Source organism: Trichoplusia ni, chromosome 11 (genome assembly GCF_003590095.1).
Source record: "Trichoplusia ni isolate ovarian cell line Hi5 chromosome 11, tn1, whole genome shotgun sequence".
NCBI lineage: Eukaryota > Metazoa > Arthropoda > Insecta > Lepidoptera > Noctuidae > Trichoplusia > Trichoplusia ni.
The window spans coordinates 4,450,592-4,468,693 of record NC_039488.1 but is presented as its reverse complement, the minus strand read 5'-3'; the positions used below and the strand labels follow the sequence as shown (position 1 = coordinate 4,468,693).

The 18,102-nt window shown below is 33.2% G+C and overlaps 2 protein-coding genes across 3 annotated transcripts in view; both read left to right on the top strand.

Moving 5' to 3' along the window:
* The window catches only part of LOC113498885 (transcription factor IIIB 90 kDa subunit-like), a 32,906-nt gene extending 26,223 nt beyond the window's left edge, over positions 1-6,683 (top strand). The window contains exons 6-12 of the mRNA XM_026879061.1: positions 595-821; positions 2,962-3,097; positions 4,237-4,389; positions 4,627-4,863; positions 5,065-5,296; positions 5,566-5,765; positions 5,966-6,683. Coding sequence (XP_026734862.1) covers positions 595-821; positions 2,962-3,097; positions 4,237-4,389; positions 4,627-4,863; positions 5,065-5,296; positions 5,566-5,765; positions 5,966-6,090 — 1,310 coding nt within the window. The 3' untranslated portion in view covers positions 6,091-6,683. The remainder of the gene's footprint in view (positions 1-594; positions 822-2,961; positions 3,098-4,236; positions 4,390-4,626; positions 4,864-5,064; positions 5,297-5,565; positions 5,766-5,965) is intronic.
* Positions 6,684-10,160: 3,477 nt separating this feature from the next.
* LOC113498881 (protein pellino) overlaps positions 10,161-18,102 on the top strand; it is a 39,237-nt gene continuing 31,295 nt past the window's right edge. Inside the window, exon 1 of one of the 2 annotated variants that reach the window (XM_026879046.1) lies at positions 10,161-10,301. In XM_026879046.1, coding sequence (XP_026734847.1) covers positions 10,270-10,301 — 32 coding nt within the window. In that variant the 5' untranslated portion in view covers positions 10,161-10,269. Of the gene's footprint in view, positions 10,302-11,358; positions 11,694-18,102 lie in introns of those variants that run through there. The other variant, XM_026879047.1, reaches the window with a different exon arrangement.

Genomic DNA, 18,102 nt, shown 5'->3' with positions numbered 1-18,102 from the left:
TCGATACCTGAGAATAATAGTGATAGGACATGCTATGTTAAGAAATAAAAGTCCCACAAAACATTGATTTCTGCTATAAAATTGTATGTATAACGCCACCTACTCTCAAACTAAGCAAAATTGTAAAAAGAGATTTTTAAAAAAAAATGATAAAAAGCGCCTCCCGCTGTAAGAAATGTAATCATTGTGTCGCGGGGAGTTTTACAAACACTTAAATCACTTGCACAAAGACACCCAGACTCAGAACAAGCATTTTTGAATCAAACAAATGGTTGTCCTACGCGGGGATCGAATTCGCGACACGTCGCGCTCAGTGGGTTTGGCGTGGTGACCTCAACCACTCGGCTATCCGTGCAACTGATAATCGTATTTATTTATTTCTAAAAGAACTAGAAAATATAATAATTAAATTACATCGTACTCATACTACTCATCACATACACATTGGTCTAGAGTAGGAATAGTACACATGACCTCCGTACAGCATTCAGAGCCACTAACCACTAGACCATCATGCTCGTTATCAAATAAGTTAGTATCACAATACAATAGCAAGACTCATATCCTAATATCCGTTCTTTTTGTTATCCACAGCATTGTTAATAGCAGCGCGGCTCCACGAATTCAACCGAACACCATCCGATGTGGTACGAATAGTCAAAGTGCACGAGTCGACGCTACGCAAACGACTCCTCGAGTTTGGAGACACGCCGTCCAGTGCCCTGACTCTCGAGGAGTTCATGACAGTGGACCTAGAGGAGGAACAAGATCCACCGGCGTTCAGAGCAGCCAGAAAGAGGGATAAAGAACGGTTACAGAAGGTATAACATTTTTTTAAGGTTTTTTAGGTGTAGGGAAAGCAGAGAAATGTAGAGCTGAAATTGTAATAAGGCAGTGATTAAGTAATAAATAAGGTTAATAATAGCCTATAAATGGCCCACTGCTGGGCATAGGCCTTTTCCCATTTAGGCAAAGCACTTGAGCACCATGTTAGCTGAATGCGGATTGGCGATTTCAGACTCCAATACGTGGAGTCCAGGCTTTCCTTTTCCGTTTGTCAATATGCAACATCACAACAATAACAATATACAACAACTTACATCAAAGAAACGATGGATGGATTGTGGGAAAGATGATATGGCTGTAAAGAGAGTTTCTTGTGAGATGACGGCCGATAGAAAGGTATGGAAGAACTAAGAAGACGACATGTTGCGCCGACCCCAAATAAAATAATTGGAATAAGGACAGGGGAATGATGAATATGCACTTACATTAAAATATAGAACAGTGCGTTTAGATTTGATTTGATCATTTTATAATGTAATCTTAAACGTTTATAATTGTACAAGGGGAAATTCCCGGATACAAAAACAAATAATTGAGCTTCGTATATCAATTCATTGCTGAAAATCAAAACATTGCTTTCCTACATCAGAATAGAATCGCAGACAGAAACCGGTTGAAGGATGCTTCCGCATTATTAATCAGCACAGGGCGAAGTAAAGTTCAAGTCATAGGAGGAAATACCCAAACGTGTTTGAAATGTTGCTAAAATTAATGTGATATTTTTGAATAGCAAAATATTTGTTTTTTGCGCTGGCCCAAAACACGTTTGTCGTCTATACTCTGAGGGAAGTCACGGATATTCCATTTTTTTTACATTGCGTTATTTTCCACCTCGGTTAAGAATATTTATCAGAATATACGTTTTTTCCAAAAAAATATAAACAGATTTATATTATTACAGACGTTTTCGATTTCGAAAAATGCCTCGTAAATATTTTCGTACACTTGTTTTTCTTGGACATTACTACGAAATAGTATAGTGTAGTAGGGGTCACGGCCGTACGCCGTGTTTACGACTGCAAAATGATTTAGTATTCCATGCAAATGTTATAAACGTAACGCGGAAACTGTTGGTTTGGATTATATCTGCATGATTAGTTGATAACAAACCCGTCTTGAGATGACGAATTTTTGTTATTCTATTCATAGTTTTTTTTTGCTCTTATAAAATGTATTAAGTTATTGTTTGCTAAAATATTTAGCTGCACAGCAAATCTTATTAATCTGGCTATCGCATTAGATTACAAAACCTGTAATGATAGTTGTAGAAGGAGATATTGAATGAAGATATTTGAATAAAGAGCATTGAAAGGTTGTCTGTATAAGACGGCTTTTAGTGATAAGACTCCCCATCGTGGCACCATGTCACTATTTTCTTTGTCGAATCATGTGCAATAAATAATATTCTATTCTAAGATAACGAATATTTCACCTCTTTTGATGCATATAAATGTTTATTTCTTCATATACCTCTGGTTTACCATAGTTTTTTCGTACGCATATCAAGGAACCCCGTTTTAATGTTATAACTGGCATTAAAAAGTCCTGTTCTTTGTATAGGATGATAAAATATTATTGAACTACTTTATTGTATGGACAAAACTATGAATGCTAATAGGATTCATTCAATAAATTGTGAAACATAACATTTATGCTTGTCTTAAATTTCACAAGAATGCAAACTGGTATGGTCAGAAACGAAAGTCAATTAACAGAATCAGATTTTCAAATAACTATACACCATAGCATTAAATAAATAAGTAGCATTTAAAATAATAGGCTTGGGTACATAGAAAAGTTACAAAAAAACAAGACACCACTTCCTGCGAGAATATGAGCTATTCGTTAATTGGAATGTTTCTATCGACTTATGTTCCTGGCTGTACCTATTTACTTTTAAAATCTTATAACAAATTGATTTTCCGAATATACATATGTTAAGCTTGGCTTTAGTTCACGTCATCATATTGATTAATGTTCGATTAAACCAAGTTTAACATTGATCCTAGTTGTTGAATTCAAACTTTCTAATAAGTTAAAAGTGCTCTTTAGATCAAGGACAGCTTAAAAAGTGGATTATTGCCATTAATCAAATATTGTTTTCTTTAATTCTAGTTAATGGAAGAAGAAGACGGTGAAAGGGAGCTGACAGATCTGCAGAAGGAGATAGAAGCACAGCTTGAAAGAGATGGCAATAAAAGGAGAAAGGTGGCAGCAGTTATCGGGACATCCACAGCGGTCTTGGGAATCGGTTTGTTATTTTATGAAAACTTATAGCATGAAAATGCTTGGCTCATCCCTATAAACAGGTTAAAAGTGACCTTATCAGACTCAAGACAAACGTATTTAACGAAAACACCCATTTTTTTTTAATTGATCGGCGACTGGTATTATACCACATGGTTTCACAGACATCGTCGTCATGGCTTAGGCAAAATTTATAGTTTAAAAGTAAATGAAACAATATAAAACGGTCTAAAAAAAATTTGCTAGTCATGATTCTTAAGATACAAATTACTGCTAAAGCAATTGAACGCAACCGCAGATAGTCGGGTATCATTTTAATAGCTAGCATTAAGATTTTTTAATTATTAATGTAGCAATAAATGTTCCATACACCATAATAAAAAAAATCTGAAATTAAATCAGTGATTTTGCGTTGCCTCCAGTAATTATTTATGAATATTAAAAAAAAACGTGATAACATAGGATCGGGATATTGGATGGAATTTGGACTTTAGATCTTATAGGTCTTATACTTGTAACTTTAGTTCTACTCAGCATACATAATGTCCTGATTGTTTTTAATGAATGTTTAAACATAGACAATTAGTATGCGAGCCCGTCCGCTATATCGATGACCTTGAACTAGTAAACTAATTTCGATGAAATATGTCTTAAGAACTGTCACTAAAAAACCTGCTTTCAAATGCAAATATTCGTCTAAATTGCTTCATCCGTTTAAGCGCTACGTTATCACAGATTGATTCGATAAGCAGATATCACTATTCAACCTGTAATTTCGATATTGTCGATTTTGAGATCCTCGTTTAAAAGGAACCAAAAATAAATGCACTCGAATGAAAGCAATCTAAAATGAAAAGATAATAAAATGAGAAAACATGAAATTAAATGAAATGTAATGACCGACATAGATGCTTTGATACCTATAGAACTTTTACCAAAAATATAAGTCTAAAAATACAACAGTGCATATGCAAGTGCATGTGTTAATAAGTCATCTCTTCAAAATAAAACCGCGTTCGTTTGTGTGTGTTTAAGTGACGTTTTACATGTTTATTATTTAGTTTAATTATATGCTCTTTATTAGTGTAAGTGGTTTATGCCGTACTAAGGATAAGTAATAATTATTTATTTCATTTATTTCAGATGAAACATGTTCAGAAGACGCAGAGGCTTCAAGGTTCGCGGTAGAAGACACACTGGACCGCATCGGGGAAATAGCTAAAGATGTAGAGGATGTTCCCTCTAAAGACGACAGCAGAGTAAGAAGTGATAAAACGAAAATGGAAAAAGGACTTGGTCTGTATTTTGTACAAACTGCACTATTAAACATTTAGCTCTAAAACGTTGCCTAGTAAGATTTTAAATTATTTCATACTGTCTAAATGTCTTAGGTTTTTTGATTATGTGACATTTTATACACATTTTTTTGTATTTATACAGAGACAATCAAATTGATAGCCATCGAAACTGGCTAACTCATAAACACTAGACCGATTAAGAAAACAGTTACTTATTTTCCAATTGCTATTACAGGTCCAGACTTAGCCGTAATAGGACTTGGAGAAAACAGCAGACAAACAGACGACAGCGACAAGTTCGTGAGACCGGAACCGAAGCAGTTCAGCAAGGACCTGCACACCGCTGAGGAGTTGGTTCTAGAGGAGAAGGACGAGGATTACATCAGCTCTCTGATCATGACCGAAGAGGAGGTACGGCATAAAGCTATGCTGTGGAACAAGATCAATGCTGGCTATTTGAGAGAACAAAAGAGTAAGTATTTTTTTTGCCCTTGCCCTAAATCAATGTGGAGTAGCGACTTGACTTATTAAACTGATTTAAGTTTATAGCGCAAATTCTTCTGGGTATATATTGTAGTAATGCCAATTTTTGCACTTGCCACTATGCGTGGTTTACCCATTAAGATGATTTCAGTATTAAAAAAAAACACTTATTAGTAGTTTATTTTTTAAGTAAAAGAAGAACTTCGGGCTAAAGAGAAGGAAGAAAATAAGGACAAAAAAAAGAAATTGCGTGGTTCCTATAAAAAGAGAACTCCGTGTAACGCTGCGACTGCTGGAGAGGCCATCGAAAAGATGATAGCCGAGAAAAAGATTAGCTCCAAGATCAACTATGATATTCTGAAGAGTTTAGACCACCCAGGGACGCCGTTACCACCTACGCCGAAGGAAACTGTTGTCGCTGAGTGAGTATTTTATTAAAAGTTAGTGCATTGTGGTAAATTTAAGTAAATTTAAGGCCCTTATGTAAGTAAGGTATTCAGAGTGCATTCAGAGTTTTTGCTCATTTAAGTTCAAATATTGCACTTTCCGTCTACAAAAAAACGATTGAATTATTATGTGGCTTATATTTAATTCTTAACATTCAATTTACACCTCAAATTATACAATACCCTTCTTGTATTCATCAGTGCTACACAATACAAATTTAAAGGTAAATGTTGTTATCTTACAGGAAGAGACCTCCGCCGACGCCTAAGAGAACAGTTCCAGCATCGCCAGTGCCGGCGTCCCCAGCGCCACGCAAGCGCAAGAAGAAAACTCCCGCCACCCCCGCCACCCCCGCCACCCCCGCGGCCGCCGCCTCCCCCGCTCCCTCTCCTGCGCGCGCGCCGCCTACGCCGCAAGCTCCCAGCACGCCTGCTGCCGTTATTGGTCAGTACTTAAATAAGCCTAATTCTCTAAGACTTAATACGTAGATTGCCTTTTTTATTCTGTGCTTGCTTTAAACATTCAATTTTCAAACGATAGAAAATTGTGGTACCAAAGAGTGATGATTGAATTAAATTTGGCCTGGGATAAGGTGCTGATAAGTTCGATGATCGACCTATTTTATAATAATTGCTATTTAACAGATATCGCGGACGACTACGATGATGAAATCGAAGCGGAGGCAACAGATATGACTGGGGAACTATCCCTGGCCGCTATGCTGCAAAATGGAGAAGACGACGATTATTACGATTATGAGGAATATTGATACATGTATAGAAGTAAGGGACGGTAGCCATCACCCCTCAGCGGGAGTACGTATCTTTCAGAAGCAATAAACAGCAAAATGAGCACAGTTATTGTCTGAAGCAATAAATTGAGCATAAAATTTCTATGATAGTTTCGAAATTCAGATATGTCAATATTGGAAATACCAAATATTTCATTGCATTTCACACTCATTGCGTTACCTTAGGCTTGCTGACATCATTCAAACTGCAATCATTCAAAAAATTTACTTAAAATAGTAAAAATAGGTGATGTGGTAAATTTAAATATGGAGACGAATCTTTTCTTTGTTTCGTGAGTTAACGTACTACCAGTTGTCAAAGTTCTAGCCAGCAAAAGGCTCAACAACGGTGGGCTGGTTTCCTCACAGATGTTTTAAATTACCAAGTGTTAAATTTTATAATATGAACGTTAATAAGAAAAGACAATTGTAGTTGTTGGTATCCGAACCTACGACCTTTGACTTGGCGATTCAACTATTCTATCACTAGGCTATTACTCTGCTATTTTCATTTCATTTAATTACAAATATAAATACGACAAATTACAAAAAAAACAACAACTGTTCGATGTCCTGAGAAAGTAATCATTTTTTTTTTACATTTAGGCTTGTTTTAATTTTACGAAATTAACCTTTTCATTCAGTAATAAAAAGTTTATAGCAGTTTGTAACCTAGAAAAATTAAACAATAATATGATTAATGTAAATCGCATCTGAATCAAAAGTAGAAATGTATTTTAGATCTCATTCATTCAATTTAGTTATAATTTTATATAGTTGTTCCATCGAATGGCAATTTAAGGTACACAATTATTAAAGATTCTTAAAGGTTTTGTCGACTAGTTGAATTCGCGCCTAGATTTTTTCTATAAATTTATTTCCCATTTGCGAATTTTACTCTGTTTAATAATTGTGTCATAGTTAAAGCCGATTAAATACAGTTAAATTCTTCTTGTGATAATGTAGTTGTTTGTAATGACTACATGGTATTAACAAATTGAATATATTTTATTCTTTATAATAGAAAAAAATAAGTTACGCTAATCTTTACCTCACCTATAAAAGTTACAAAATTTAAAACATTATTGCTAAGGGGTAGATGAGCAGTTTTAAAATGTAAGATAATACTTTATAATTTCATGTATAAATAACACGAATTAATACATTCGTTTAAAATCTTGACGTCACGAATATTTAAATTTATTTAATTTTATTATTAAGTACATAATGAACTAAATACGTTTTTCGTGTCCCCACACAGCCACCTGCCCTATTGTTAAAAGAATATTTCCAATAGCGAGAAATTTTAACTAATTGTGTGAAATTATAGAAAATAGACGTGTTTCCTGCATGTTGTTTGACTGATCTATATTAATTTATTGAATTTATTGCGGTGTAGCTCGCTAGTTTGTGTATTAAGTTTTAATGTAGTTGTATTATAGAGATTAGTTGAATATAAATTACACAAAACTGTTCTGTGAACCTACCTGTGGATGTAAGTGGGTTGGTATCTTAAGTGAAATTATTTTACTTGGTGTATGTGTAAGATGTTATATTGAATTAATATTAAACCAATATTTACTAGTTAATTTATATGAAAATGCATATATTTTCTTTCGCCTGGTAAAGGCTTAGGCAAATCATGTGTTAGGCTTTTTAGCTTAGAATGGAACGAAATGTAGAGACATAACGAGTGTAGATTTAATGTAGATGTTGTCGCTAGTGATTCGTGGCTTTGCAAAAAGAATTGGATGTTTGACATTTCTGCTCAGAATAGAGTACATATTATAATTCTTCAAAATTGCTAATTTGCTATAACTTTGTCGTATTAAGAGAAACATGACGTAGTCGAGAGTAAAAATAACTCGCATTATTAACCTACTGTAAAATTTCGTCAACTTGTTCATGAGTTAAATTATCACTTGTCTATGTGGTAAGGTATTTATTTTTTTACGTGAAATGCAATATATTAGGACCTCACCTAAAATATTATATTAAAAATATTAAGGTTTTCCCGCATTATAAAACCCACAATAAGATAAGATTGCGCTTACACAACATTGTGTTAGATTATCGATACCTGCTTCTTAAGTTAAATTTGAAACAATTATTCCATTAATTTATACTTATGGAGCTACATACAGACACAGAGATTTTTTTATTTCATAAAAAAATCTGCCAGCAGACCCGCGATAGCAGATGTGGCTGATAAAGGCAGACTTCAGAATGTGACTTGAAAAAATTGTTGATTTTTAGGTTTATTATTTCAATTTAGTACTTTGTCTTAAGCAGGTATGAATAATTGTTATTTCTTAAGATTTGATATAACTCGAATGGTCTACATACGTATAAATAGCTTTTCTTGTGCTACGGTTTACATAATTGAAGTTGTACACCATTAATAATAATAGCAGCCGTGGATAAAAATAAAAAAGCCTGGAGATAAATATTATTGTTAATAAGTTATTATATAACAGTGTATATTTAAATACCTAAAGCAATAAAGGACTTGTTTTAAATCAAATTTTATTATTACTGGCACCCATTAGCCATTTACTGCACTCGTAGAATATTTAAAATTATGAATTTGTCTTGTTAATACTTATTGTATCTGTGAAAACTGTATCAAAATCTGTTGAGTCGTTTAGAAGAAAAAATCGGAAAAGAAATATATTTTACACCTTATATTGATAAGATCTGGTATTTGAGAATATTTACTGAAGTATACGTTCATTTATTTTATTACTCATAGAACACCAGACATCTTACAGACATTGATTAGAGGTATTTCACATGAAAATGTTAAACATTTTTATAAAATTATCGTATTGTGGTGTGGTTATTATCAATTCATATATCTGATTACATCATAAATTCGCCGCCGCAATGATAAGAAGAATCATATTAATATCGACTTGTCGAAACCTGCATAGAATACCGTTTGATGTTTTCCTACTGCGTTGCCGTGCCTCTTTTGTGTCGACCGTCGGCCACTTTTGAATGAGTAAGCGCGGTGCGTCATAGAAGTGACTCTAAGTACACATTACACAGTGCAGATGTGTGCCTAGCTTTGAAACGCTCTCAAGCAGAGGCGGTGAAGTGCATAGGGTAACGCAAACATTAGTGCTGTTCCTAATGGTTTGGGATTTCTTTGAAAGTTTTAGAAAGATGCTTGAGATGATGCAAAATTATTTTATAGCTCTTATTGTACTACATAAAGAAAGGATTTGGTGATATCTTTTTTATCACCTATTTAGCAACTTTATATTATTGTTACAACGCACATTTGATTTATAGATTATGGAGTGTTAATGAGATAGGTAAACAAAATATTTTGGATTTTCGTTTGCTTTGCTCCAGTTTAGTGACTTTCAGCCTTGACATTAGAATTCCTATAGCGGCCTTGAATAAATTCATAAATAATGGTTTACCACGTCAGTGCAGATAATATTTTAAATTTATCAATGATGTAAACTTACATCATTTTTACATTTTTCAATTTTACCAAAATAAAAAAACAAATGCTTGATCTGAAAATGTAGTTAGTGTGCCTAACTACATTTTAAATCACGTAAAAGTGATTGATTATTATAATGATAGTAAAAATGGTCATATACACTACACGGTAGGCATATAATTGTCTTAAATTCCTAGGATTGAAATTTAACACAATTTTATTATAATTTATTTTTTGTTCTTAGGTCCCATGTCCAATTATTATAAAAAAAAACATTTGCAGATAACAAGAAATTATTTCGTTGTAGGTATCTTGCCGCTGATTCGCAATAAATATGACAAAGTAATAGGTAGTGGTTCGAGATTGAACAGCACTATAACTGACGGACAAGTCGCTACACGACCGCACCTCCCTGTTGTTCAACGCGGTTTCAAAGCGACAAGCTTTCAAACGAATTTTATTTTTCGATCCGAAACGGGGTGTAGTGAACATAAGGTATTAAATATCTTCTAGTCATAATTTAAAACGAATTAATATATATTAAGTTATTTATTATGGGTTTATTTTGTCAATTTCAAGAGAGAAGAATAAAAAAATATTCTAAAAAGAAAATCCTCGAGAGAAACGAAAATGTCAAATATGTTTGTTTGAAAACAAGGCACGGCAGCATTATAATAAATTCTATTTATTTACGTTATTTGATGGATCAAAGTTCACGGATTCGACTGAAACGGTAAGTCTTTTGATTTTTCAATGGGTCTTATTCTGGATTAATTGTTTGGTGAATGAAACCTATATTTTTGTTGTTTATTTAATGTTTGGTAGCTAGTAAATAACTAGAAGTGCGCTTTCTAAGTAGCGAATATTGTTAACTTACCCATAATCATGGACGTAAAAATTCTGTGTAGGAAATTTCTAATAAATCTAGTGATGTAGGTAATCGAATTTGATTTATTTTGGCCTTTATTATATTCAATGTTGTTTTAATGAAAACAAAACACAGTGTGTTTTATTTTAAATTTCGCGCGGTAAATAAATGCGTAATTCGGATGAATTCCTAGCTTGTCAGTGCCTGCGTCAATTCTAGTAAATATTTGCGTGACATTCTTGGCTTTCTTGAAAATATAACAACTTCTGCCATTTTAAATATTTTCATGCGCAGACCAGACCTAGCATATTTGCGCTACGCTTAAGACCTACAAAGCATGCGAAAGAGTAGTTACGAATATGAACTTTACCCTCTATGAAAGAAAATGACAACCACTGACGTTTTAGACGTGCTTTTACGAATTTAAGCTCTTATTGACGCTTGTAGTAAAAATTATAATTTAAATACACTCCAAATTTCATTACTACCGGTTTAGTAGTTTTGGCGTTAAAGCGACATAGACAGACAGATAAAAAATCTTTTTATGATTTAATCATTGAAACCCGATTTATTGTGATTTAGAATTGTGAAATAAATATACTGATGCCAACTACTTTTTAAACTATGAAAAAATTCGAATAAAAATATAAGATTGAGGAAAACTTTTTAGCATGCCGAGAATATCAATTTTCGACAAACCTCTCTAAGTCGGTATGTTGGCAGCAATGAAGGCACGCATTTTAAAATTTGTTCAGCTAAAATGCGAAACAAAACTTGAATAAGCATCAGTTAAGAATTGTAAGCATTTATTTTAACTTGTATGCTAACGTGTCAGTTTACAATATAATCATTATTTTTAAAACCTGCCTATAAAATTTTGTAGAACTTAACTTGGTTAGATTCCGATATGTTGGCTGCATTGTAATGTTGTCCTCACACTTCGCTCTGTTCGGAACGCATACTGTTGTGAAGTTCGTGCTGTTGTGTGTATGTAATCTAAAAACACATTTTAGTTTTAGTTTGTGTTTATGAGATTCAATGTTCACCAAAGTGGAGTGCGAATTATACGAAGTTTGTGAAAATATGAAGAAAAGTGTGTTGATCGCTTTTTAGCGATGTGTGATTTTGATAAATTGAATTGATAGTGATATAATAAAATTCATGGTGTTGCCGATATTGTTAGTGCAGTTTGTAAAGTATAGTTCGAATCATAGGGTCCACAAACGAGGAGACGGATTCTATCATGGTCGTAAAACGGTAAGGCTAAGTTTATATCTTGATTTACTAACTATATTTCATTAGGAGGGTAGAATCCTGCCTCGTGATCGCTAATGTAATAATGCTTTGTTTCATGGGTGGCTATAATATCGTGCATAGTAGATCCAGACTGTGTTATAGGCAATAGGAGTCGCATAGATGTATATTTCTGTTTGTTTATGTTTGATATCAATTCGTCGAATACAAGTTTAAGAATTTCTGCGCATTATTGTATGATTGCTTCGTAAAGTACTGGTTGCCATGCGCTTTATTGCACGTATTCACATGTTATACACGCTAACGATGCGTTTTTGTCTGAGTTATCGATTATAAAAAACGTAGGTCATGATTCTCGAAACATATACGTAATTCGTTCTAATTTTGAATTTTTTTGCAAGTGTAACTTCAATATACAGCTGTTATTTTATGTGCTAATTCATTATGTTGGCATACCCAAAACCAAACAGTTTCATTTTATAACCTATTTGCTATTTTAATATAATTTGATAAATACATTACATTTTCCTTAACACTGTGCTTTTATTCATATGAATGTATTTATCAAGACATTGTCACTGTCATGGGTGTCAATGGTGGAAAAAGTACATAACAGGAAATTAACATGAATAACTGTATCTGAATAGTCAGTGGGCAATGGAATCAGTTTGTATTGAGGTTACTGTTACAACTACCAATATAACATATAAAAACATATATTTTTCTAATGTGAAGAAAAAAAGGACAAGCTGTTTGTTTACATTCTTTGTTCCTTTTGACAAAGATTTTTTATCAAAGTTCAGCAGAACTTTTGACATTTCTGTGTCCATGTTGAATTGTTTATTTATTTTATTTATCTAGACCACTGTGCCCCTCTGTGTCCCACCCTGAGCAAAGGCTTCTCCCAAATGATTCTACGATTCTCTGTCCTGGGCCACATGAAACCTTGTTTATATCACTAGTTTTCTTATATGTAGCTTAAATTGACTCAATAGTAAAGGACCTTAAATTATAATTTGAAAAATACTTAGTTTACACAAATTTTTGTTAGGGATCTATGTAATGCTCAGTTCAACACTAAGAACTGTTATATTTTGCTGATTCATTTTTCTTTTTTCTTTCTCTCAACACAGAAAACTCACAATAACTGTTCTTATTTATTCATTGTTCAGGTCAAGATGTCTTGATAAATTATGTTCGATAAAATGAAAGTTCAACAACATACCTTGATCATTAATCTTATTTAAGTCCATAAGACCTGTTTAAATATTGAATTATCATTTATTTAAGTAATTGTTCGGTATATAAATACTTAAGTTGGTATAACAAGCTATTTTATTTTAGTAAATACTGTAGATCAAAATAAGTAATATAGTCTCAGATTGAAAGGATATCCTTGTAAAACGACCTCAATACAGGATACATTTTTACTAAAATAAGCTAATTAGATCGAGGTAATGATAAAACAATTTATTTTCAAATTAACACTTTAAATGGTTTAAATATCTCTTCCTGGTTTTACTGTAAATTGTATTGTTCAATAATGTTATGATTTGGAACTTAATGTTGTTGATTTTGGTGTTACATACAAACCACAGTTGCCCTTTTCATGAAACAAGGTTTATATTATGTAGATAGACATCTTTGAAGCTTTCTTTTAACCGTGAAAACCGATGACCATGATAGTGACATATAGCTAACGTTTATACATAAAAAACCAACAACCATGCCCATCATTGGTTTTTAAATTCACATTAAAGTACTATTAATATCTTGTATTTCAAAAAAGTTTTATAATTAACAATCGAATACGTGAGAATATGTGGAATAAAATAATGCGGTGGATTTAGAATCACGCAGAGTAAACCGCGGCCGACATATTTTTAAACATCTCGCCTAAAATTAAAAACGTGACGTAAACTTTGACATAAATACTCTGATGTGCCTTTAAAACATTTATTTTCAATACTCGACGATAAGGATAAATACGCGTTATAATAAGCATACATTTTCATTATTTATATTAAGTATCAATCAAACTGCGTTCTGAGATACGACGTTACTTTCTCCGAGTATTTATAAGTTGTCAGTATTCGTTTAATCTGCTCGACACAGTCATCTTTAAATCTTAGTAAGAAATTCATTTTAATATTTACCGTATGTTATACCTGTGTTATCATGACAGGGTCGAGACCAGACAGCATGATTATCTATGTCAATCATTCCTTACCAGTTTTTATTGATAATGATGCGTATATCGTCTTAGATGGTTCCGAGGCGCATGTAAACGGGTGATTTGTTTTGTATTATTCATGAATAATAAGTTAAGTACGCATTTAATATCGCGTTCCTTGACTATTGTTCTCTTTTGCTAATTTATACCAGATCTAAGCAATTAAGTTTGTTTTGTTTTTAATTTTTGTGTACCTACCAATAATAGTTTTGTTTTTAAACAGAAAAGAGATTAATTTTAATGACCTTCAATGTTTACATTGAACGTAGATTGCTATACTAATTATAATCGTAAACTATAGATACAAACAAAAATAGTTGTGTTTGCATACTTAAACATTAAATACGTGATTATAATAATGTTATTGTAAGACTTCCTTAATAACAATACGTATTTAGGAACTTATAAAATTATGCGTCGATCCTTGTAATCTTACTTGCGACCTTGCATGCCTTTATTGCATCGTACTTCGCAAGCACTCGGTACAGAGTACAGACCGCCATTAATGTTATTCTTACGTTGTTATCTCAGCCTGCCGACGACCTCAGGCTCAACGAGTAATCGCTTCCACTTTTATGGTCCATATTCAAACAAAGGAATGCACATCCAGACTCCTCAAAAGTATTTCTTTCAACCGTCAGGAAATTTATTTGTTTGTTTATTTATTCGCCTCAAACACATTTAATGTTCAGGTACTTGAAGTATGACGTTTAAAAAACACTTGAGTTTTATTTTTAACGGAACCGGTACAATGGACAAAGCTGTGACGTTTGCGTGAAGCCCTCTTCGAACCCTCGCTCATTAAAGTTTCATCTTGGTAGGGCTGCGCTACGTCTCACTCGGTCCTTTTTGCTTTGTTGAATGCGGAAAATGTGTCGCCGAATAATTTTTACAATATATTAAACATTATCTTACCCTGATTTACTTTAGATTTAATTGTTTTCAAAGCTTTCATTTTCATTTACTTCCCAATTTGTACGACTATTTACAATGTCCATTAGTTATATGTAAATTAAAAACATTTCAAAGGTATTCAATGTAGGTGAAGGTGATATGATATGAGTTTTGAGTATCGAGTAATTTGTTACACATACATATATACATTATAAATAATTTCTTAGTATTATGAAATAAGATATAATAATGTGTAATATCAATTTGCCGGAAGCAATTTATACTCATGACTCTGCTTTGTACTTATCAGTTTTTAATTGATAAAAATCTAAGAAAATGACACAAGCTGAAAATATCTCATTAGACTCCTACAACGAGATATATTCCTCCTACTCCGTTAACGATAACTTAGGGATCTATCATCACTCGGTTTTCACCGATTCCTATTAGAGTATAAGTTGCAAATTATAGAGAAAGATGATTAATTTCTATGACCGACGATATTTTTATGTTGCTTTTATAAAAACAGTGACAACAATGCGATATGATCGGTACCTAATATTACTTGCACGAACATAGAGTATATTATTTACAATATATAAGTCCTATTACCTACTAACTAGTCACTATAGATGCTTATAATAGGATTGTGATTTATTGCTTAGTCATAGTCAAGACGTTTATGCGTAAAACTACTCGATTCGGCAGTCACTCAGATAACGGAACGAATGATTCAATAAAAAAGGAAAACTGTAAATGATTAAAAATGAGGTCATGTCTCTGAAGACTTGCTAAATGTAAACCTAGAAAAAGGTTATTGTAACAGACTTGAAACTACTTGAAAGATTCTTCGAAATGTTTCTTCATCCATCCCTGTTTTGTAAAAAGCATTATTTTTATGCTAAAACGATGTCCTTTTGTATTTCTACATATATTATAAAACCCCTATTTCTAATGGGTCGCCTCAACAATTATAGGCCGCCGGCAGTTCGACACCTGCCTCTAAAAGGTACGCGGGTGTGCTCACACCTGCGCGACAGATGTGTTTATCTTGTCATAGAAAGACCCTCCGTGAAGTAATTCCGATCAGGAAAGTGCTATTTCCGAGTTTTGAAATTCAATTTAATAAAACAGCGATCCACTCTGAGAAATCATTAAGTCAAATCTCGAGTGATTTAATGCACCCTTTTATTATAATGTTCAAGATGAGCACGTGCCTCTTTCTTAATCCTATTAAATTTGGAAGTCAATTGTATGCGGTCAGTCGATTCAAATTGGTTGGTTATTCGGAAGGTCACCCCTCCGAATGCGGCGAGTGCGCATGGACGCATGCGAGTGCCGACATGTTACAGTTCGCTGACCGCATGGCATCACTTGGCCTCCTTAGACAGTTCGATGTAGAGACTTGCTATTTTTTATCAATTGGTCAAATCAAAAATATTCAATATCTATACATATAATAAAATTGTAGAAAAGTAAAAACTGTACATTGTATTTTTTTTTAAAGAATAATTGCTGGGTGGTCTACGAACGATCCCGAAGCCAAAAATATGATTTTTAGAATTTTTGTCTGTTTGTCTGCATGTATGTCCGGAAAGATCTCGGAAAGTACTGGAAAGATTTGATTCAAATTCTCAGAGAATATCAACAAGAGGTCCGGTCAACATACTTTTTACTTATTATCTCGATTTTCGTTACAGGGGATGAGCAGAAGCCTTTTATGTCTGTCAACAAATATCAAATTATCTCATAAACTAGTCTAATATAGGCCTAGCGCGACTATTTCACAAGTAAAATGAAAGAAACATAAACTATTAATACTTTTGTTATTTTTTTGTTGATGCAATTGTTACTTCGTAATCGGTACATTCTTGACACAAAGGAACTTAATCCTTAACTGGAATCGCGGGTCCATTTTGACCCAACGACGACGAAAAAAAACCTTTTAATTTCGAAACGCGTTATCAATCGTTACTATTAAACTTCATTGTCTTGAAAATCACGCTGACAAAGTCGCGGGCAACAGCTAGTCAGAAATAATATCTACATCTCAATACAAATTTTTAATTGGAATTAGTGGAATCTCATATTCTCAAAATAACACTGAAGTTATGTATTTAATGTAATTATGTCACTTTCTTTACGCGTCGGGTTTGCAGTTTGCAGTTATTGCAGTTGCATATCTCATTCGTTTAATTGCACTAAATGGTTTAATTTTAATCATTGATAAACGTTAATTCTAGTAGCCTATCGCAAGACATTCCACGTGCGTTTGACGAACGATTGCAGAACGCCAAACCTGTAACAGTTTGAGTGAGTTATCGTTCAATTGTTAACACTTCCATTTAAAATATTTGTGCATCATGAATGATACGATTTAATTAGCATTATCTAGTTTGATATACCCGGTAATACGACGAAAATAATATTAATGCTGTGGATAAATAGAAAAAAAAAGAACATTGATGTTAAGCTTTATAGTCATTTTAGAACCTGCTATTTCAACATTGGCTAGATAGTATATCTAAAATAAATCGAAGTGCAGGACAATGTTCAAAAACAAACAACCACACAATGTACGTCTAAGTAATCCCTTGGTCGCGCCTCACGACGCCCACTTAAAAAATATGGGTGGTTCACCACAAACCAGCTTTCTTAAAGCCAAGCCAATATTATGTTTCAAAGGATTTGTGATGTCACCATAATCCTTATCAGCTTATAGGTTCCACAAACAAATCTTGTTATTGTTTTTTTTTAAGGAGATGGAATTATTCATTTATATACTGATTTAAGCTTAATTCGATTAAGATTCTTGTAAACCTGTCTGTTACATACACAGGTCCGACTAAAAGTAATTAAAAAGGAAAGTAGGAGCGTCTCAATAAAATGGATGCATTGGATAACAATTGAAAATTTATCATGGTTTGTGGTTGGTTACATGTTTCATTATTTGGTAAATAAATATACTAGAATCGGCATTACGATAATGTTGCCTCGATGAGTCCCAGTGGAAACGAATTATATAAGAACTAGGTCAAAATAATATTTCCGATCGATTTTAAGCTACATACATTTATAATGCTAGTTCTAAATTTGTAGAGTAAGCCTATTTAGTATTGTTTACCTTTACAACAAGAACTATAATTATCTACAATGACAAAACACAACCGCACAGCTGTATCTAAATATTTTGGAAGTTGTCCATCATAAATTATGTCGTCAAATCTGACGCAGACAGGCTGTCCTGATTGCGATGAATCAAAGTAATTTCCGCATCTTGTAAAA